The sequence below is a fragment of the Ursus arctos genome, unplaced genomic scaffold (genome assembly GCF_023065955.2).
Source record: "Ursus arctos isolate Adak ecotype North America unplaced genomic scaffold, UrsArc2.0 scaffold_13, whole genome shotgun sequence".
NCBI classification, from domain to species: Eukaryota; Metazoa; Chordata; class Mammalia; order Carnivora; family Ursidae; genus Ursus; species Ursus arctos.
In genome coordinates this window covers 50,491,160-50,512,977 of record NW_026622797.1, presented here as the reverse complement: position 1 = coordinate 50,512,977, position 21,818 = coordinate 50,491,160, and the positions used below count along the sequence as shown (strand labels likewise).

The 21,818-nt window shown below is 44.2% G+C and overlaps 1 protein-coding gene across 3 annotated transcripts in view; it reads left to right on the top strand.

Annotated features, from left to right (window-relative positions):
• Window positions 1-21,512, top strand: part of FOXO3 (forkhead box O3) — a 124,105-nt gene extending 102,593 nt beyond the window's left edge. For all 3 annotated transcript variants that reach the window (XM_026511682.4, XM_057311217.1, XM_057311218.1), the window contains 2 exons: window positions 2,789-4,224; window positions 16,761-21,512. In XM_026511682.4, the coding sequence (XP_026367467.1) occupies window positions 2,789-4,189 (1,401 nt within the window). In that variant the 3' untranslated portion in view covers window positions 4,190-4,224; window positions 16,761-21,512. The remainder of the gene's footprint in view (window positions 1-2,788; window positions 4,225-16,760) is intronic.
• Window positions 21,513-21,818: the final 306 nt, after the last annotated feature.

The following is a 21,818-nucleotide window of genomic DNA, read 5'->3' as shown; positions in this document are numbered from 1 at the left end:
GTTTTTTCTCTCTCTCTCAAATAAATAAATAATATCTTTAAAAAATATGCGTTGTTCCCTAAGTGCTTTTAATTTTTTAATTTTTATTTTTTTAAAGATTTTATTTATTTGAGAGAGCGCACACATACATGAGCAGGGGGAGAGGCTGAAGGAGGGGGAGAAGCTCACTCCCTGCTGAGCAGGAACCCAAAACAGGGGCTCGATCCCAGGACCCTGAGATCATGACCTGAGCCGAAGGCAGATGCTTATTAACCCATTGAGTCACCCAGGCGCCCTTCCTAAGTGCTTTTTAAAGGGTGTGTGGGGGGAGTAACCCAATACATAAGATTGGTCATTGTTAATCCTAGGTGGTGTTATGAACTCTTTCCAAAATCTAGAGCAAAGTGGGCTGGCCACGGTTGCACATTACTCCCACATAGCTTCAGAACCTTCCTGTTTTTTTCACCAAGAAGTTTAAGTTTTTTATTTAATAGATCTAGTCATCTGAGTACTCAGATAGTAGAACCACCTTGCACTTACCTGCTTTTTGAACCCTGCAGAGTGAATTTTAAGAGCATGCTTCATATCTGTTTTATAAAGTATTTTGCTTTTTAAAGAAACGTGATTTCTGAACCATTAGTAGAGATGCCATTATTTTTTCAAAAACCGTAAGAGTAAATCAGAGTATATAGTCTCTGGGGCAACATTTGTCTCATCAAATACTCAGCATTTCCCCTTTTTTTTTTTTCTCTCAGATGTGTCTTTATGGCCATGATAGAAATGCCAACATAGGACCCATGGTTGTGTAAATGCTCATTGCCCAACCTGAACTGTAGGCCCTCCTTGCATGAGAACATATACGTGAGAAACACTGAGTATTTTGGGTTATTTACTTACGGTAAAATCCTGCTGACTTTCTGTGTTTTAAAAACATTCTGGTAGAACACATGTATTTGCATCTTCTACACAGATACAGGTGATGATTGCCTATTTGTTAAAAACTGTGGTAACTTTTAGGATCGTTTGTATTTAATATGTAGCATCAGGCAATACCTTTTGTCTTTAACTTGCAAATTAAAACTCCTCTGGCCTGTAGGTGCTGTTGTGGATGTGGAGAATACCATCAGCTCCTCTCTTTCACTGCACATGAGGCATTTTACAGATTAGAATGAGCCACGTCAGGTGATGAGCGCTCTCCACATGGACTCTGTTTTATAATAGCAGTGAAAGAACACCCTGACTTGGTAGCATGACCAGTTCCTGAAGTATATTATCATATATCTTTCTTACATCATCCCTGTCAGGGAGGGATGGTTTGGATGTTATTATGGCTATAATGAAGATAGAGAAGTAAAGTTGTTGCAGACGGATTAAATGATTTGCTCAAGGTCACATGGTTGATCAGTGACAGAGAGAGGACTGGATCTGGGTCAGCCCAGCCAACCAGGCTTACCTACCAAGCCAAGAGGAGGATCTTGCAAGATGGCTGCAATTGTTAGGCTTTTGAAGATATTTTGCCCTGTTTCTTTTTTTTTTTTTTTTTAACCCTTTATTATAGAATAGTTTCCGATTTACAGAAAAGTTGCAAAACTAGTGCAGAGTTCTCATATTACCCAACATCGTTTCCCCTGTTGTTAACATCTTATCTTAATCTAAGGTTAGTTTGGTACATTGGTCACAACTGGTGAACCAATATTGATACATTGGTATTAACTGTCCAATTTTATTCAGATTCCCTTCATTTTTACCTAATGTCCTTTTTCTGTTCCAGCATCCCATGCAGGATACACATTACATTTAATCATCATTCTTCCTTAGGTTCCTCATGGACCTGACAGTTTCGAGGAGTACTGAACAGGCAGGCATTTTTTTAAATGTCCCTTAATTGGAATCTGTCTGATGTTTTTCTCATAATTAGACTGGGGTGGTGGGTTTTAGAAGGAAGACTACAAAAGAGGGTGCCGTTTTCATCACATCAAGAATGCATATTACCAACATGACTTAGCCCTACTGATGTTGACCTTGATCACCTGAGACAGTGTTTGTGTTTCTACTGTAAAGTTACTTTTTCACCTCCTTTCCATACTGTACTCTTTGGAAGGAAGTTACTATGCTCAGACCATTGCCTTGAGGGGAAGTATCTCTATAAATTATTTGGAATTGTTCTGAATGGGAGCCTTGCCTATTTCTGTCAACTCAGCAAATCCTACTCTACCATTTTTTTTCTTAGGCTTGTTGAAGAGGTGTGAAATTATGGCAGGAAGAGGTGGAGTCATAGAAAGGATCGGTAACAATTCACACCAGTTCTGAGTTTATAGACGTGGTTCAGAAAAGGTAGATGCTGCCTTTACACTAGTGGAGGAGGGAACCATAAGAATAAAATGGCCCTCCAAGTGATTAAAAACCCTTAGAGAGCCAGGGAGGTTTGTTGCAAAGTGCAGGGAGGGAGTGCTGTGGTAATAAATTGTAAGTGTGAACTTCAGTATAGGAAATAGAATTATAGAATGGACAACAAAATTTAGGAATTTAGGAAAAACAACATCATTGAGCTTATACATTTCCAGCATCTCCTGGATATGAAACCATCTCCCACCTCCTAAATACCAAACTTGGCCATTTACAATGTTGTCATTGAAGTCCAGCCTGGGTGGGGGTATATCATACAAACGTTTGTCTTTTTTTTTTTTTCTAACCTCCAAAATTTAAGGAGTCCCCCTGCCCCAAAATCAGTCTGATTAACTATCTCTTCTGGGTGCCTAAGTTTTGGACCATTTTGTCTCATATTCTGCATTTTCCTTTCTCTCTGCAGAACTCTATCCGGCACAACCTGTCACTGCACAGCCGGTTCATGCGGGTCCAGAATGAGGGGACCGGCAAGAGCTCTTGGTGGATCATCAACCCTGATGGGGGAAAGAGCGGGAAGGCACCCCGGCGGCGGGCTGTCTCCATGGACAACAGCAACAAGTATACCAAGAGCCGTGGCCGTGCAGCCAAAAAGAAGGCAGCCCTGCAGACAGCCCCCGAGTCAGCAGATGATAGTCCCTCCCAGCTCTCCAAGTGGCCTGGCAGCCCCACATCACGCAGCAGCGATGAGCTGGATGCATGGACAGACTTCCGCTCGCGCACCAATTCCAATGCCAGCACCGTCAGCGGCCGCCTGTCACCCATCTTGGCAAGCACAGAGTTGGATGACGTCCAGGATGACGATGCGCCACTCTCCCCCATGCTCTACAGCAGCTCAGCTAGCCTCTCACCCTCTGTAAGTAAGCCATGCACCGTGGAGCTACCACGGCTGACCGACATGGCAGGCACCATGAATCTGAATGATGGGCTGTCTGACAACCTCATGGATGACCTGCTGGATAACATCACGCTCCCATCGTCCCAGCCATCGCCCACTGGAGGGCTCATGCAGCGGAGCTCTAGCTTCCCATATACCACCAAGGGCTCCGGCCTGGGTTCTCCAACTGGCTCCTTTAACAGCACGGTGTTTGGACCCTCGTCTCTGAATTCCCTGCGCCAGTCTCCCATGCAGACCATCCAAGAGAATAAGCCAGCTACCTTCTCTTCCATGTCCCACTATGGCAACCAAACACTCCAGGACCTGCTCACTTCAGACTCACTCAGCCACAGTGATGTCATGATGACCCAGTCAGACCCCTTGATGTCTCAGGCCAGCACCGCTGTGTCCGCCCAGAACTCCCGCCGGAACGTGATGCTTCGAAATGACCCAATGATGTCCTTTGCTGCCCAGCCTAACCAGGGGAGTTTGGTCAATCAGAACTTGCTCCACCACCAGCACCAAACCCAGGGCGCTCTCGGTGGCAGCCGTGCCTTGTCGAATTCTGTCAGCAACATGGGCTTGAGCGACTCCAGCAGCCTTGGGTCAGTTAAACACCAGCAACAGTCTCCTGTCAGCCAGTCTATGCAAACCCTCTCGGACTCTCTCTCAGGCTCCTCCTTGTACTCAACTAGTGCAAACCTTCCCGTCATGGGCCATGAGAAGTTCCCCAGCGACTTGGACCTGGACATGTTCAATGGGAGCTTGGAATGTGACATGGAGTCCATTATCCGTAGCGAACTCATGGATGCTGATGGGTTGGATTTTAATTTTGATTCCCTCATCTCCACACAGAATGTTGTTGGTTTGAACGTGGGGAACTTCACTGGTGCTAAGCAGGCCTCATCTCAGAGCTGGGTGCCAGGCTGAAGGATCACTGAGGAAAGGGGAAGTGGGCAAAGCAGGTCAGTGCCCAATGCTATGGCATTTAATAACAAAGTGGGGGTGATGGGGGAGGCTATTATTTACTTTGAACTTTACTCCACATTGAGAAATTGAGAACCATGGAGCAGTGGTACACAGTAACGTGGCTCCCAACCATTTCATCTCCAAGTCGAACAGGGCCCTCAGGTGCCCCTCCCCACAATTTACTGACAGCTCAGGGGTTTTACTGCCAGTAAAAAGAACATACACACATTCAGAGATTTCATTCTTCTTTGTATCCAGTCACCCTTGCTTACCCATGACACAGGTCTCCCTACTTGATGGATGAGGAAAGAATGGAAGGGGAGGGAGGGGGGACCTTAGGTCACACAAACTTCAAGGTTAAGGACCCAGCCAGAGGACATCCTTAGCCTCTCAAGTCCAACACTGCCATTGTCGATCTTCGATGTTATGGTTTCTTCATCTTTTTCCAGTAAAGTAACAGTTGCAGGTACTTCTAATTTAACTGTAGAATATATATTCTGGGCTCCTTCATGCGTGAGTATTTCCACCAAAAGCAAGATCTGTTAGATTCTTCACCATAGAACTAATCGTCTTCATTAGTGTTCAGCATTTACACATTTAAAAGAGCAAAGAATTAAATTGAGAACAGTTTTTACGTGAGAGAGAGAGAGCACTTGCTCATGTGCTTCTTGTTCCCTGAAGTATAAGTGAGGTCAGGTTCCAAACAGTGACATGGGTTGTGAATGGGAGCAGAGATTTTCTGAATTGTGGCATTTTAATACTGTTGGAACCAGGAAGATCACACAACATGATGTGATAAGGAAAACATTTTATTGGAAATGAAATCAACGGTTCAGTTCTACTTCTCCTACTTTCTGGCTACTATCAGGAGTGTGTCACTTAGCCTCTGAGCCTCAATTTCCAGTTTTATAAAATGGGAATAATCGCCCCCTTGTTACTTCACGGGGTTATTACAAGAATCAAATGCACTGAAGTATGTGAAAGTGCTTTTGTAAAACTGCAGTGGGCTGAAATACATATACTGTAATTAGGTAAACATACTGACTGACAGATGAGTAAGCAGGGAGCCCAGAGAGGTTAAGTAGATTGCCAAAGGTCACACAGCTGGACCCAGAATCCATATTTTTGAATGGCTTGAACTCTGATAGTTTTCCCTAACTTTCTCTAGGTAGAAAAAAATAGGAAGTGCTCTGAACTGGAGCCAGTGTAGCAGATAATACACAGGCTTGCCCTGAAACGCCCCTTAAGAAATAAGATGAGCACCGGGGTATTCTGACAGTTTGTACCCTCAGATCCTACCCATGTTCAAGGGCTCTGTTCTGTGTCCCAGCTCCTCTTTTAAAAAACATCTCAGCAAGCCACTTACACCCTTCTTTAAATAGTGTAAAGGGGAAATGGGATTCAAAGCCATTAAAACCTGAGCCTTGTTTAACCCTCTGCCCCTGGGAAGGAATTACAAGGGTCTCCTATGGTGAGCTCACTGCCGCTCACAGGGTAGTTGTAGAAGGGGGAGTGTCACGTGTGTTGTGATGCTAAGGCTTCTCAGCTTTCCCAGGCATAAGCAGGCCCCTAATGGAACTCAGACATCTGTTTTCAGTCATTTAATAGCCCTTGAGGCGGTAAAAAGATTGTAATGGAAGCTAAATAGGGCGACAGGCCTGCGTGCCAGCCAGTTCAGTCCCATACCAGAACTCAGACTGGTGAAATGTGGATATTTGGCTTTTAGGAGAATAAATAGTTTGTCTTCCTTTAAGAAGTGGAATGTGATTGTGGCTTCTAAGGACACAAGTAAGTTTTCATTTTGGCGTAGTTGTAAGGAGGCCACTTTCTAATTCATTGAGAAGAGGTAGTTCAGAAGAAAACGTACTATCAATTCTTGTCTCCTTTTTCAAGTGAGGTGAAGAGCAGACTTTTCTTGTGTATGTATGATTTTGAAAGATTGTATAAAAAATTTTAAGGGAGATATTAAATACACTTTAAAAATATATTTAATGAATTATTATTTGGATGATAAAGAACTACTTTTGGGATAATGTGTTTTATTATTATGCCCTAATGGGACCATAGGGTCATTTAGTCACCTTTTTCTCAGAACATTTTGGGGAGATTGTTTTGAGAAGATATTTCTTCATTTAAGAATGAAAAGTCACCAAAATTTCCTGAAGGTAAACTCAGTGTGATCAGAACAAGAGAAGAAACATCCTAAAGACAGTGAGGGGTTTGAGGGAGTCTGGTTTCTGAGTTTAGGATTTCCATATTGCTTTGGAATGAATTGCTCCTCTAAACAGCCAGGAGCACAAATGTCCTGAAGTATATTCTTTACTTATAATCTTGTGGCTGTCACGTTGTTACAGACTCTCCGAAATTCACAAAACAGGCCTGAGGTCTTAACCTCAGACCTCCCTTCTCCCAAATTAAGCACCCCAGCTTCCTAAGAGTTGTTCTATAATGACTTTTTGGGTTTGGCTTTTTTTTTTTTTTTTTTTTAACAAAAACAAAAGAAACTAGTAGTCATGGTATTCTCCAGACTCCTTTCCTGGCTTAACAGAAGGTCTTGTGACCCTAAATCAGAGCCCTCTAGTTGTGGAGTTTATGGAGCAGCTCTGTCCAGTTGACAGACAGCCTTGCTGGAGAGCCACGGAGAGGTGCTTCTCTGGAGGGCTGGGTGTTTCACACACGTCATTCATCTTTAGACCATGTGTAAAATCCTTTGACCTGTGGGGTCTATCTGGAAAAGAAAAAAAATAACCACACCTTTTTATGAGTGCCAGCTCCTGGGGTGTGAAGGGCACTGTCTCCTCTCATGAAGCTTGGTGTACGAACTTGCGCACTGGCAGCAGAGATGTCTGTAAGCTGGTGTGGTGGTTGCAACGCCGAGCGTCCAGTGAACCCTCCTATGTCTGATTTGTGTCTCCGCAGAGGGCAGGCAGCCTCAGTCTCACTGTAGTTTTGAGGCCAAAAGATGCCTAAGTTCACAAGCTCTTTCATTCATTTTCATCTTTTGACATTTGGAGACCCCATTGGGGAGCAGCCCTGTAGTTAGGTTTATACTACTTTGCGATAAAGGTTAGAAAACATCAACCAGAAAAGTCCCAGCTGGAGAGCAGAGGGGTCGTTCTCCCCCTTCTTCTGCCACATCACCAGTGTATCTCTCCCAATAGCAGGTTTCTCATCTGTCGATGAGGATAGAATCATAGAGTTTCAAAAGTGCATAGTATATGTAATTTTAAACCCGAAACCCAACATTCTGTCTGTGAAGTGGCCCCAGTAAGAGATACGTGATGATACAGAACTATAAAGAAACAGTGGTATACGAGTGTGGAAACGGCAGGGTCTAGTGTTGGAGGCCATTTCGAATTTATATTTAGGCTGCTTTCCAAAAGGAGCAAATTTTTGGTACTTGCTGAACTGATATCTGAATGCTGTGATTCTGTTTTGTAATCATGTTGGGGAATAGGACTAATTCTAACCAAATACAGGCAATGTAGGCTTTTTGTGTCGTGTTTTTTTTTTTTCTTGATGTAGATATTTCTGTTAGGCAGTGTAACGTATGATAAATATGAATCTGTACATATTGCATGGAGAATATAGTCTGTTCCTTGCACTTGGAGCTGTAGTCTAGTCTATCGTTAACAATATGCCCGTCTCAAGAATTCTGCAACTGCAGGGATTTTCATTCTTACCTTAAAAAAAGCCTGAAGTCTGAACCGTCATTCGTTTGAGAGAATGGCTGTCTGGATCTTTTTAGTGTTGACAACAGTAAAGGAAAATTGACACAGCTGTGAAAAGGGGTTTTCTATGCAGAGGCTGGTACACTCCTTACATACATTCTTTTCCCTGGAAAGCGGTGATATCCAGCGCTGAGGCTGCTCTTCCGGACCACAGGGACAGAGCCTGAGTGACTCTACTTCAAGCAGTTGCATTTATAAATGGCTTTCTGGAAGGTCTCTTTGGCCACAGAGCTTATGTGGAGCATGAATAAATGGGGTGAAAATCACCTGAATTACTCGTGGAAATTCTTGTAAATTTTAAGCTCCCATTAAATGCTTCTGTTTCCAGGGTTCATAATGCTGTATATTCAACATCTCATAAATAACATTTTCTTTAAGTACAGTCTTTCCCGGAGTGCCACCTGTGCTTCTCATAGGCTTCCCTTTCTTGATAGAGATGGGAGAAAGGGGCTTGTCAGGATTTACCTCTGTGCTGTCACTCGAGAGATTGGCCAGGGTTCTGCCTTGTTCCTGGGGCAGATAGAAGGATGTTTGCTGACTACTTTCTCTTCCCGACTTGGAGATGCAGGTTCTAACACTGGATTTTCATTCCAAGATGGAGATTCCCCACCCTGTAAGAGACATTATCCACTTCACCCTGGTTTTGTTGATGTGTTCATTTGATGTAAGAACATTGCTTTCTCCCATTTTCCAAATTGTTTTCAAGTTTAAAGTTCCAAAAACAAAAATGAATTAAAATTTTGTTTGAAAATTTTTTTAAAATTGTTTTGAAAAATCAGAAGTGTGACACTTCTGATAGTTAGAGGTCCTGTAAGTCAGTGTTTCTCAAACTGTTCCACAGAATACTAGATCCTTAAGGTATTCATGGTTATTAAGTAGAAAATGCATGCTGTGGTCAAATAAGTTTGAGGAATACCATGTTAAAGTGAAATAGGGTTGTTGCCAGCCGGTCTTCTCAGAGCCTTAAAAGTTAATATTCGTTATGAACCTTCTAGGATAGGATTGCAGTGTTTCCTAAATTTATTTGATATCTTGAGTCAGATCCTTTTTCTTCAAGAAACTCTAGGACCCATGTTCTAAGGAAACCCCTAAAGACATGAGCCAGCTACCCACTTCAGCTCACTGTCCCAGGGGTTCCACTCTGATGGGAACCGGGGACTTAAGCATCCCCTACAACCCACTCCAAGTTAAGTATCATTTGTGTGGTACGGCAGAGGAGCTGTGAGATGCGTAGAAGAAGGCTGCCATTTTCATGGCTGTGTGTCAGAGTCAAGTCACTCATCTCCCTCAGTCTCAGTTTACTTACCTGTGAAATGGGGTTAAAACGGAGACCTATCCCCACAGAGCTCTTACTTGGGCTAATGTCCTTTGGCAACTTTTAAAAAGTTATTTAATGTTTATTGTTACTGACAGACGCTCCAGAGGTTAATACAGAATAAGGGAGGTAGCCAAGCCAGTCTTAACAATGTTGGCAGAAAGAGCAAGTACTTTCCTCAATAAACTAGAATGAGTCTTTTTTTTTTTTTTTTTTTTTTTTTATTAAAAAGGTATAGCAATTGCCCGTTGTGTGAAACTTTGGATACCCCCTAGAAGTCCTGCCTACCAGTTTGGAGGTACCCATGAGAGAAACTGTTAGGGAACTTCTGACATAGATGAAATAGGGAGGTTTGTATGTGGTACCCAGTGTGTTCCCTTAGCATCTTTAAAGGATTGCCTGAGAAGTCCTAGCTGTCTGGCTTTGGCCTTCCGTGGGGTGCCTGTCAGTGTCCAAAAGACTGATAGCACTCTGCGGAGGGAACAGCCTCCCCCTGCCCCTTCTCTGCTCCCTTTTAGTGTAGCCTCTTCCTGCTGGTAGGGAGCCTGGAAATCTGATCTTCCCTTCCCACTGCCAGCCCATCACAAGCCGCAGAAATAAAGCAGAGAAATAAAGAGCTGTTCCAGCCCTCCTAGGACTCTCTTGAGAGCCGAAAGTTGCCACACAATAAATAGCTTGACGCTATATCCCACAGTTTGGGATTCAGAAAATGTGGTCACTGTGCCCTTAAGATCTCTTCCAACTGTAAGTTCAGTGAAAAGCCAGAGAAAATGGGCTGTTCTTCTCCAGGAGCTTTCCTCCCAAAGAAGCAGGACCAGGCTTGGAACGGAAACACCACTGCCTGAGGAACTGCTGCGTGCTTGGGCGCGGGTCTTGTGCTTTGCTTCTCTTCCCTGTACTCTGTAATTCTAGATTTTCTTTTTTTTTTTTTTTTTAATGACCTCTTTTTGGCTAAAATCTATGATATTTATTAAACGATGAGAATTACTTAGTCATGGAAGCCTCAGAAAGGTAATTCCAGTGTTTCTGGAGGATAAAACGTTGATTGCCAGTCTTGGTTTGATTGAAGGTTTGCTCTCAGGATGTCTTCACTCTCCCTCCTCCCCTCCCCCTCCTTCCTCTGTCTCTTTGTCTCTGATGAAAGAGTCTGGATCATAAGATTTTCTTTCTTCTTTTCCTTTCCTTTCCTTTCCTTTCCTTTCCTTTCCTTTCCTTTCCTTTCCTTCCCCTCCCCTCCCCTCCCCTCCCCTCCCCTCCCCTCCCCTCCCCTCCCTTTCCTTTCCTTTCCTTTCCTTTCCTTTCCTTTCCTTTCCTTTCCTTTCCTTTCCTTTCCTTTCCTCCTTATTCATGCCTGTGTCGAGTGTTTGACTCCTTAAGGAAACGCAATGGCCAAGAAGAGAAGGCCAGAGATTCAGAGGTTGAAATTTTAAATTAATTTCCAGCGGGTGTCCAAGTATACATGGCCACTGTAATTAATTGGAACTTCCATTGGCCATTTGTGTATTCAGAAATGATCAGAAAGCAATACAGCCCAACATACCTACAGATATGATAGAAGGTGTCCCTTTTGCCTGCTGCCTGAATGCCTCAAGCCAAAGCACTCTCTGTCCAGCCCCATTCAGTTCAGGTCACCTGCTGGCTGGGGTAGGGGGGTCCCATGGAAGGGTGTTCAGGCACTTAACCAGGCTGAACAAGGTCATGAGGGCCTCCCATAGCCATAAAAAGTGTGGGTTTCCTCACTCCTGGGGTCTACACTCCTGGCCAGACCGCTGACCTCAGGGCAGTCCTTTGTCAGTCTTGGAGCCACCCCTCAGACCCTCCTTTCAGTTCCCTTCTTGGTTTCCTTCTTCTGTCGCACTGGTATAATTGTTGCTTCTTGGCCACCACCTGTGTCACCTGCATGTCCTGGTCATACCTTACAGGCGGATGAGTGGTTTGGTCTATTTGTGGAACTAAAACAGCAGATTCTGTGGTTTCAATTTCAGAATCACTTTTGGAAAAATTAGATGGTCTTCAAAACCCTGTATTTCTAACGCAGGCAAAGAAGACTTTGGCGACCCCTCTCTTCTGGAGCTGGTTGTAGAGCCCTTAGATGGACACCTACACGTGCAGTCCCAAGTCCCAGGGATGTAGTGCATCCCCAGCCTGAGGAGGTGGCTGCACACTCCCAGTCATCCTCTCCCCCAGCCAGTAAACGCAGTGAAGAGTCACACAGGCAGATGTAAACATGCGATATTCAGGTCACGGTTTATGGCTCTGCGCATTTCTCCCTGTACTACAGTTCCCTCTTGTTTGTAAGTGGTCAATCACTAAAGCAGTCATAGCAATTTGAGAGTTAGAGTAGCAAGACTGTTAATTTCGATCCTTGTAATAAAGGATGTGTGCTAGGATATACAGAAAAGATCGGAGAAGGTAAATATTAAATACTGTTTTAAATTTTTAAATTAACTTTTAAAAATTGTATTAGTTGAGGGGCACCTGGGTGGCTCAGTCGTTTGAGCGTCGGACTCTTGATCTCAGCTCAGGGTCATGATCTCAGGGTTGTGAGATCGAGCCCTGCGTCAGGCTCCGCACTCAGCAGGGAGTGTGCCTGAGATTTTCTCCCTCTCCTGCCCCCCCAACTCGCGCACGCACACACACACACACTCTCTCTCTCTCAAATATTTTTTTTTAAAGGCATCAGAGCCTATGGACTCCATTTCCTAGAAACTTGACTTTCCTTCGCTGAGGCTCCTCAAACTGAATACAGATTTGGCCTCCAGCCTGGCCAGAAGCTCCGTCCCTATTCCGTTTCTCTCATAAACTATTCTGTGTCCAAAGTGGCAAGTTGACAGCGTATGTCAAAATGTGTTTTTCTAGAGCTGCACCACCTCAGTCCCCTTCTTTGGCAGTCCTGGGGGATGGCACTGTTTGGCCAGCATTGCAGGCAGAGGGCTGGAGTTTAATCTGTCAGGCTCCTGCGGTCACAGTGACCACCAGCCTGGCTTTCAGGTGCTTCCATAAGTCGCCTTTGTCTCCCATTCCAACCTGGGAGGTGGTGAAAAATTACCAAATTAAGCCGAAGTGTTGCACCCGTTACTCGTTTTCTTGAGCTGCCCCATGCTTTGGCTGTGAAGATGGACCCCAAAGGAACTACCATTTTGGTGCTCCAGAATTAGAGATGGTCACCTAACCCAAGGCCCACGGAAATGCCATCTTTCCTGGGGTGACAGCAGCTCTGAAGGCCTAGGTGGATGGTGGCAGATGGCTGTGGCTCGTGATGGATTGGGTGTCCTGGAGATTCTCTGGGGGCAGAGCAGCAATGGTGGCAGGCAGGCATTTCTTTGCTCTCTCCTCAGGGGTGGAAACATTCATAGTCTGAAGCCCACACCTGTTCTCTGAACTCCACATGAGGTTTCCCTGTCAGATCGCGTGAACATTGATTCATTTCTTTTTCTGTCCTAAATGTTCCATATTTAGTCCCCAGCTTGTCCTGGGGATTGCAAGTTTGGCCTAAATTATGTTGAAAGAGTAGGGAAAGTGGTGTTTCACTTTAATTTTGTGTTTCAGGCAGACTTCCTCCAAACATCTTTCATTTTAGCTAGGAAAGCAGTGGATAACCTTCATGGATTTGTGGATGTGAGAGTTTCATACTACTGGCTTATTTTCCTTCTGTGTCATATTTGGTATTAGGGTCCTGTTCCTTTCTTCTGTGCCAAAAAGATAAAAACACTGCTAAGAACTCCACATTTGTCACAGTGAAGTTAAGTTGTGGGAGGACAGCAGTAGGAACTTTTATGTTTTATTCCCGGATTAAAGTTGATTGGGGTTGTTATGTTTTGTGTAGAGTTTTTTGGAGGCGTTGCCCTTTCTTAGAACATCATGTGATTTAGTGGTGATAATTAGGCAGAAACTTGTCTTCCCTACAGATGCCAAGATTATAGAGGGACTTACTCTCACCAGAGACCAGATGACAGCATCCATAGATATTTTTAGAATGGGTCTCATCATTTGGCTTCCCCATTTCATTTTCCTTGCATCAAAAGTCTGATTTCAAACTTATTTATGGGCATGGAAGGGGAAGAGAGGGGATCTTCTCCCCATTAAGGAAAGTCACTGATGGGACAGGACAGCATTTTCTTTTTTCTTTTTTTAAGGACATTTTCATATTTACTGTTAGTTGGCCTATTGCCTAGTAACTGCAAAGTGATAGCTATACTTCAGCTGTATGTTTCCTTTTCCTTCCAAAAGTTTCGCTTAATTTGATGTGTTTTTAAACTTAGAATCAATATCAGCATACTCAAACCTCCGTTCACTTAAACATCTTACTTTAAACTATGTTAAGAATGGGGGAGCTTCATCGAAACCCACCACACCTGTACCCATCCTAAGTATCATTAAATTCCCGGCTCGGGAGCTGGTGTTATCATTTAAAGTGCTCCCTCTATTCTTCCAGTCATTGATGGAGTCAGATAAACATGTGCAAACAGTGAGTCACCAAAGAACGGCTGCAAATCCAAGGCAGATAAGGAGCTGTGTTCTTTGGGACTGTTTTTAATAATGAGGTCTTCCTAGCGAATGGTGATTCTGGTGTTTCTTATAGAAGAATGCTTGTATTTCCCTTCAACATTTATCTGGTTTCTTTATATTTTCACAATATTTTACGATCTGCTTGCTTTCTGTTGCAGAGAAGACAGGTCACTTTTCTGTCTTGTGGAGTGGGATTTCCTTATTACAGTTGTCCGTGTGCGAGTTGCCTCTGGACCTGGGCCTCTCTTTTCCTGGCTCCCCTCTAAGCACATGAGGTTTCCCTTGCAGGCGGAGAGGCATGGCCTGGGAGACCCCCAGGGAGTGCCAGGACTTAGTGTCACAGGGGCCCAAGTCCATTCTGCAGAAATGAGTCCTGATCAGTGTGTCTCCTTTTTAATGATGATGTTCCCTGAAGATTCTGGGTGTTTTGATGAGGGAATGTGTGTTTGGCCTGGGGATTGTTGTTGGCTGTTGCTCTAGATGGCCCACTGTCGGCTTCCTGCTCCTGGTTTCAACGTGATGCCATGTTGGGGGTTATAGGTGCCCTCTGCCTTCTTTCCTCCTATGCTGACCCAGCTCCAGCATTAGAGCAGGCTGCATGCCCTGCCTCTGTACTTGGGGAATGAAGTGTGTCACTTTCCCAGTATGCACTGGTTTTCATGGCTGAATAATTAATACCAGAGGGAACCAGGATGGGGTCTGAATTAGGTAATGCTTTACAGCTTCTCCCTTGGCACCTGGGGACCATCGTCCCTGATGACTAATTGCATAGTGATGTTAGATTGTGGTTTATTAAGTGTTATTGTGAAGGAAAAAACCTAATACCCTTCCAAAGAACCGTGTCTGTAATCCTATCCGTTCACTCCTCGGGGGTCCCAGGTAGAGTGGCTAGAATAGCACTGGCTGGCTCTAGGAGACTAAATTCTTCACGGATACTTAGATCTGGTGTCTTTTTTAGCTGCCCTTTTTTTTTTTTTTTTAAGTAATCTCTGCACCCAGCATGGGGCTCGAACTCACAACCCCGAGATCAAGGGTCACATGCCCCACTGACTGAGCCAGCCAGGTGCCTCTGTTTTAGCTTTTTCTTGCTCTGAAATCAACAAGTCCAGGATAATACTGTCTAGTTCCTTTACAAAGCAAAAACTCTATCAGCCAGGGAAATTAAATACTGGGGATGGATGGTGAAAAAAGGGCCTTTTTTCCTTCTTTCCTGTTGCTGTCTCTGATAAAACCCCCTGAGTGCGTCTGTTTGGAGCTGTGACAAGGGTAATTGTGACCATGAGTGTGTAACATTACCAATACTAAGCCCTCTATCTTTCTAAATATTGGTAGTGAAAATTGAGATTACCAGCCTGCCCAGCCACAGAAGACATTCACGTCATAAGTACATTTGTGAAAATTCCAAATGAACCTATGATAATATCTGGTCTAAAGAGTGGAAAGCAGATGTGTGTAATGTGTCTGTGAGCTTACGGTCTACATTTCATGACTTGCTTACCTTCTCTGATGAGAAGATGGTGAGTTCAGCTTGCTTCCCTCCTGCTTTTCTTTTTCTTTTTTTTTTTTTTTTAAAGATTTTATTTATTTATTTGACAGAGATAGAGACAGCCAGCGAGAGAGCGAACACAAGCAGGGGGAGTGGGAGAGGAAGAAGCAGGTTCATAGCGGAGGAGCCTGATGTGGGGCTCGATCCCATAACACCAGGATCACGCCCTGAGCTGAAGGCAGATGCTTAATGACTGCGCCACCCAGGCGTCCCCCCTCCTGCTTTTCTAATCCATTTCTCAGCCTAGAGCCATTTTTTTCTTACCATGACAGCTGATAACTGTCTTCATAAACAAAAGGTCTTATGTCTTGAGGTGTGTTGTGTCAATTCCTTTAGCTACATCTCTGTGAGTATACCTTTTTTTTTTTAGTGCTTTAACTTTCCTGGGCTCAGAGGTCGCATGAAGTCTGCTAAGACATGTAAATTCAGATGGTCTGAGAGGACCTCTTTTGTGTCTCACCATTGAAGACCATTGAAGGCAAAATAATAATAAATTGTTAACTGTTAAAAGGGATGTTTTGTGGGAGGTTTTTTTGGCCATATGTGTGTGTTATATAATTTTTTTTCTCTGCAGACTTTTAATATAAAAAAAAATTCCTACACAGCCCACTTAGAGATTACTTAATCTTTTAATAAGCGAGGGAAGTCAAGATGATCTCTGTCCAGCAGTGCAGACTGAGTAAGCCTTTGTGGAAGGTGGCCATTTCAACTCCCCTGATAACAAGGTCGGTTAGTCCATATAGCCAGTGGGAGAGAACCAGAAAAGCATAGCTGGTCTGCTTAGGGTGACCAACTTTTCTGGTTTTAGCATGGAAGTTCCATGTCCCAGGACATCCCTCAATCCAGAAGTCTAGAGCAAAATCCCATTCGCACCCTGGACTTACCTAACTTAAAAGGGCCGACTAACGGGGCACCCGACTCTTGGTTTGGGTTCAGGGTCGTGCTCTCAGAGTCATGAGTTTGAGCCCTACATTGGGCTCTGCGCTCAGCACGGAGTCTGCTTCTTTCCTTCGCCCTCTCCCTCTGCCCGTCTCCCCATCACACGTGGACGTGCGTGCATGTTCTCTCTCTCTCTCTCTCTCTCTCTCTCCAGTCAGTCAATCTTAGGTTGGGAAAAAAGGGCCTACTAAAACACCCCTAACTTGCCTTTCTTTGTTAACCTCCCAAGATGAATGACCTCATTTTCTCTAGGCTTTTTCAACTTGAGAGCATCTTGTCATCAAGCACAGAAGTAAGGTAAGTAGTCTCCATGCTTTGTCCTTAGGTGTTCAGAGCTTTGAAGCTAGTGTAGCCAAACAGCTTTACTGTGAGTACCCTGCGTTCGGAGGTGAGGTGAGGAGACAGGAGGCTGGTGAAGTGTGACCCGGAGGTGCGTACGATTGCTGTTTGAACGTTCTGAATCATCTCTGGTTTTCTTCTTTCCTCCTGCAGACCCTCAAACTGACACAAGACCTACAGAGAAACCCTTTGCCAAATCTGCTCTCAGCAAGTGGACAGTGATACCGTTTACAGCTTAACACCTTTGTGAATCCCGCACCATTTTCCTAACCCAGCAGACTGTTAATGGCCCCTCACCCCGGGTGAAGCACTTACCCTTGGAACAGAACTCTCTATATAAAGTATGCAAAATCTTCCTTGTACAGGGTGGTGAGCCACCTGCCAGCGAAGGACAGCACCCTGTCAGCACCACCCACCCTCATTCAGAGCACACCGTGAGCTCCTGTTGGCGATTCTGTGGTGTATTCATATCACGATGGTTTATGGGATGTTTTAAGTGTCGTTTTTGTGTTTGTTTTCCTTTGACTTTCTGAGTTTTTCACATGCATTAACTTGCAGTATTTTTATGTTAAAATGTTAATCATCCTTCCCCTGGCAAATTTAAAAACAGAGGGAAAATGTTGGTACCAGTTACTATTCTAGCTTTGGGCGTCACAAGCATTTGAGCCCTTGGAACTCCATAAACTAACAAATCACATAAAACCAGAGGGGGGGTTTTCTTTCTTCTTTTGTTTGGTAGAAAGCTATCCTTTTCTAAAAACTGAACAATGGCACAACTGTTTGCCGTGCGCACCAGTCCAGGACTGACCCCTGTATAGGCCCAGTGAATGGAGTGCTGCATGCGACCCAGTGTGTTTTCGTTCTGAGTCAGGGGGCTGGGGGTGGGGCAAGACCCCCAGCACCTGGTCTGCAGTTGCCAGATCAGTCCAGCCTCTGGTCTCTTGGCATTATCCTCAGCTAATGCAGTGAACGGTGATGATACACCTGTTAGAAATTAGAATCTTTTCAAGAAAGAAGTCAGCTCAGCTGCCCACTCATTGCCAAATGCCACTGAAGGATTTAGTTTTAAGGAGAAAAGAAAAAAAAAAGTAGTCCTGTTTTGCTTTGCAGAAGAAATGAACTTACAGGTGAGCATTAAGCCTACAGTGAGAAATGTATGAAAAGTACAAACCAGAATCACTATTTTCCTAAAGTACCCTTGATTATTTTCAGCCTTGCTGTGTGTAATCGGATCTACTAGACATGTATGAGTGAGAGGCAATAGCTTACAAACTGATTTTTATATATATATACACACAAGCTAATATATATATATTATATATATATAAAAGCTTAGATTGTAATTGTACAGGTGACACAATGGAAGTACAAGATAGGGCAGTTTTGACTTTTTTTTCCTCCACCTTTCTGCTTCTATGGATTTCATTTTGTTTTGTTTTCAAAAAGTTATGGTGCTGTATAGGTGCTTTCTGTTTAACCTGGAAAGTGTGATTATATTAGTTACCCTCTTTTGCAGACAGAATAGTTGGGAACACCTTGGGTACATATGAAAAACTGGTGTGATGAAGCTCTGATTAGCACAGCATATGCATACTTCTCCAAAGTGATATATGAAGACTCTTTTCTTTGCATAAAAAGCATTAGGTATATAAATGTATAAATAAATTTTATCATGTACAGTACAAAAATGGAGCATTCTGCATGGACGTTAGGAATACAGGCTAGTATTTCAGCACAGACTTCCCTGCATGAGTTCTCGCTGACGCTTGCACCGTGCAGTGGGCACTGACCCTCCCACCAACACAGACGTGCCACCCAACCCCTGCACCTACCACCGGCCGCCAGGGGCCCCCTTGTGCACCTTCGCTTCATAATTCCTCTGGGGGTGATATTGGTGGTGATAACAGCTCCTAGCATAATGAAAGTTCCATTTGGTATTGTCACACGTCTCTCCCGCCTCTCTCGGGTTGTCGTGTTTGAGTGATGGCCCTGTTGATTTCACCCTGCCTTTTACTGAATCTGTAAATTGTCGTGCAATTGTGGTTATAGTCGGCCTGTAGCATATTGCCTTTTCTAAACTGCTACACGTTTATAATCTTCATTTTAAAAGTATGTATAATTTTTAAAACTATGTATTCTATTCACGTGGTCTGCTTGTCAGTGAGACAGACTTTTGCTTACTATATTCCTTTATAATAATGCTAGCCACTTCCTTGATTCTTTGGTAGTCCGCTGTACACAAGAACTGTCCAGTATCGTTGAAGGAGGGCTGCCTCTGGGTTCCTAGGTGATGCTGTCTGCGTGGGGATGCCCTTTGGACACAGCTGCAGCAGCTGGGGGGACAGAAAGGTGGAGGGGGGTCAGATACAGGAGAATCCAGAGTGCTTATGGCATGAGGGCCCTGAGAATTTCTCTCCTGAACTCAAACAAACAGCAAACTAACAAAATAGCTAATTTGCCTTTGCAGTTTTATAGACCCCGGGAGCTACTTTGGACGTAAGAAAAGCAACTCTCAAATATGTTTCAACTTTAAAATGTTGAATTCCTTTCAGACATGTGGCATCTCATTTATTCTCCTTTTTTCTCGGTGTTTGTTGATTTCAGGGAGAATGTCTTACAAAATGTCCAAGAACCAGATTATAATTTAATCTAAAACAGCTGAGGGAGGGACAGAGGAGGTCTGAGAGCAGGGCAGCCACAGAGCACCTCAGGAAAATGGAGGGGAAGGGGTGCTTTGAATTTGTTGGGTTTTTTTGTTCTGTAATAATGGCAGCATCTACACATAGAGCATTGTGGAGAGCTGAGATCGGGACAAAGTTGAGTGCCAGCACCCGTTTCGGGAGGGAGGTGGAATAGTTAGACCCATCCAGGATCACAGCAGCGCGCTCAGCCTCGGCCACTGCCAGCTGGCCGCCCACCCGGAGGCCAGGCTCCCTTGGACTCAGCAGGTTCTAAGGTGGTCAGACAGGGCGGAGCTGCAGCCTCCGGCCTCCGTCTCTTACACGGAGACGCTGCTTTCGGGAAGGGCAAATTGTTGGCTGCCACGTGGAGTTCTGAGTGTCCTGGGTCGCTCACAGTAAGTTTTCTGACCTAGAGCATCCGGGTGGAATACTTCGCCTCCAGGGGCCTGGCAGCTGTCCTGTTCGTATCCTGATGAGAACTCTCCCAGGTTATCCTCAGCCTCTAAATAAGCTGTTCTAGGGAGCTTTCCACTTCTTGATGGGGAATTAGAAGAGGAACTAATGTTGAAAACATGACATGCACTCTGGGGTTCTGTTGTTCTCTCTTCGGGCTCCAGAACCAGATACCTTGTACCAAAGTTAGCAAAGAGCTTTATATAAGCCTTCCCTGTCCTGGTGTGAGAACTGCCTGCCAGGGTCAGCGCGCCTGTTAACTGCGAATGAAGCTGAGCTGGATCTCCTTTACTGCATCCTCTGCAATAGGCTGATTGCCGAAACACATATTTTTTTAAAATTTCAGAAGTTTGTCTTTCCCGTTAATGGGAGGATTGTGCACACACGTGTGATACGAGGTGGGCTGTGTGTGTGTGTGTTTGATGTTGAGTTCGGGTGTTCTGTGTGTGGCACTTCACCCTGAGGGGAGGACCTCACGACTCACAGCTCAGGACAGCTCTGCCCAGTCTCAGGGTGCCCTTTCAGGTGGCTCCCAGTCTTGTTAAAGACAGTGGGGACAGACTTCGCCTACACCCAGTGGACCCCGCTTACGGAAGAAGGACTGTTGGACTCTCTTGGGGAGACCGGCAAGAGTAAAGCCGTCAGCCAGCCAGTCCGGTGTCGCGTGCTGATGCCATGGGCTGCTAAGGGGAAATGCGAATGTTGCCCTTTCTCTCTGAAAGCAGACGCAAAACCCTGATCGCTCTAACTCTGATTTCCTTTTTCTTGGTGTATTTGGGGAACATTGTATGATTAGGCATACTGTTGTATTTTTTAATTTAGCAGAGTTTTTTGTAGAAATGCAATCACTAGCAAAGAGGTACGAAAAAGCCAGCCTCTCCTGAAGACTGGGGGCAGCAGGCACAATGAGGGGATAGCGAAGGCCTTGTGAAATCATGTCTGCACACGAGATCTTAACGCAGACGCCCAAGTAACTGAAAAGAGTTATTCTATTTGATCTAAATCTTCAGTGGATAACATTTTATGCAGTTTGAATGAATGAAATATTTTCCTCTTGTTTAGTTTTATTTGTGTGTATTTTTCTTTGATGAATGATTGGTTCTGAGGCCTCTGCCACACTCCAGAATTATGTGTGTGGCTGCTTTAAAAAACTGTGTCTGATCACTTATTTCTCTAAAATTATCTCATTGCCTGGCAATCAGTCTTCTCTCGTATACTTGTCCTAGCACATTATGTACACAGGAAATGTAAACTGATGTGAAGGAGGACCAGAAAAAGTTAATATTAAAAAAATACATTGTGCGTTTTGGCTTCACATGTTTAACTTTTTTTAAGAAAAAAAAGTTGCATGAATGGGGAAAAAATCTGTATACAGTATCTGTAAAATTGTCTTACCTGTTCCAATTTCTTGCTCATACCCCAAACTAGAATTAAATATGGTGCATGGCCATATTCAAACACCTAAGAGTCCAGCAGTTGATACCTTGGTTTGAAGCACTTCATCCTTTCCTTCCAAGCGAACACTATCATATTGCATTCTTACTGAGGATTTTGTCCAACCATATGTTGCCATGAATTAACTCTACCACCTTCCTCTCAAGAGTCAAAACCAGTTTGATTTGGGAATCTTCCCCTTTTCCAAATGAAATAGAGATGCAGTACTTAACTTTCCTTGGTGTTTGTAGATATTGCCTTGTGTATTCCTTTTAAAACCGTAATCTAGTTTGTAAAAGAGATGGTGACGCATGTAAATAAAGCATCAGTGACACTCTGTCTCACTCCGAGAAGTCTTTTGTTCTCCCTTCCCCTTTCTTTAACTCCAGACGTGAAAGGGCTGCATTTCTGTCAAGGTCTTCCTTGAAATGACTTCACAGGCTGGGAGAGGCACAAAGCTGAGAGCCTCTGTCATGAGCTAAGCTGAATGATCTAGCAAACTTTCTCTCCAGCCAACTTGTGAGCTCCGCAGACAACCAGATAATTTAATAAAAGCAGATCTATGGTCTTGTTCGTGGTGGCTGATAGGCACTTTGGTGTGCATGGCGTTGTGTTCCCCAGGAGGAGCTTTTAAGTAGGGAAG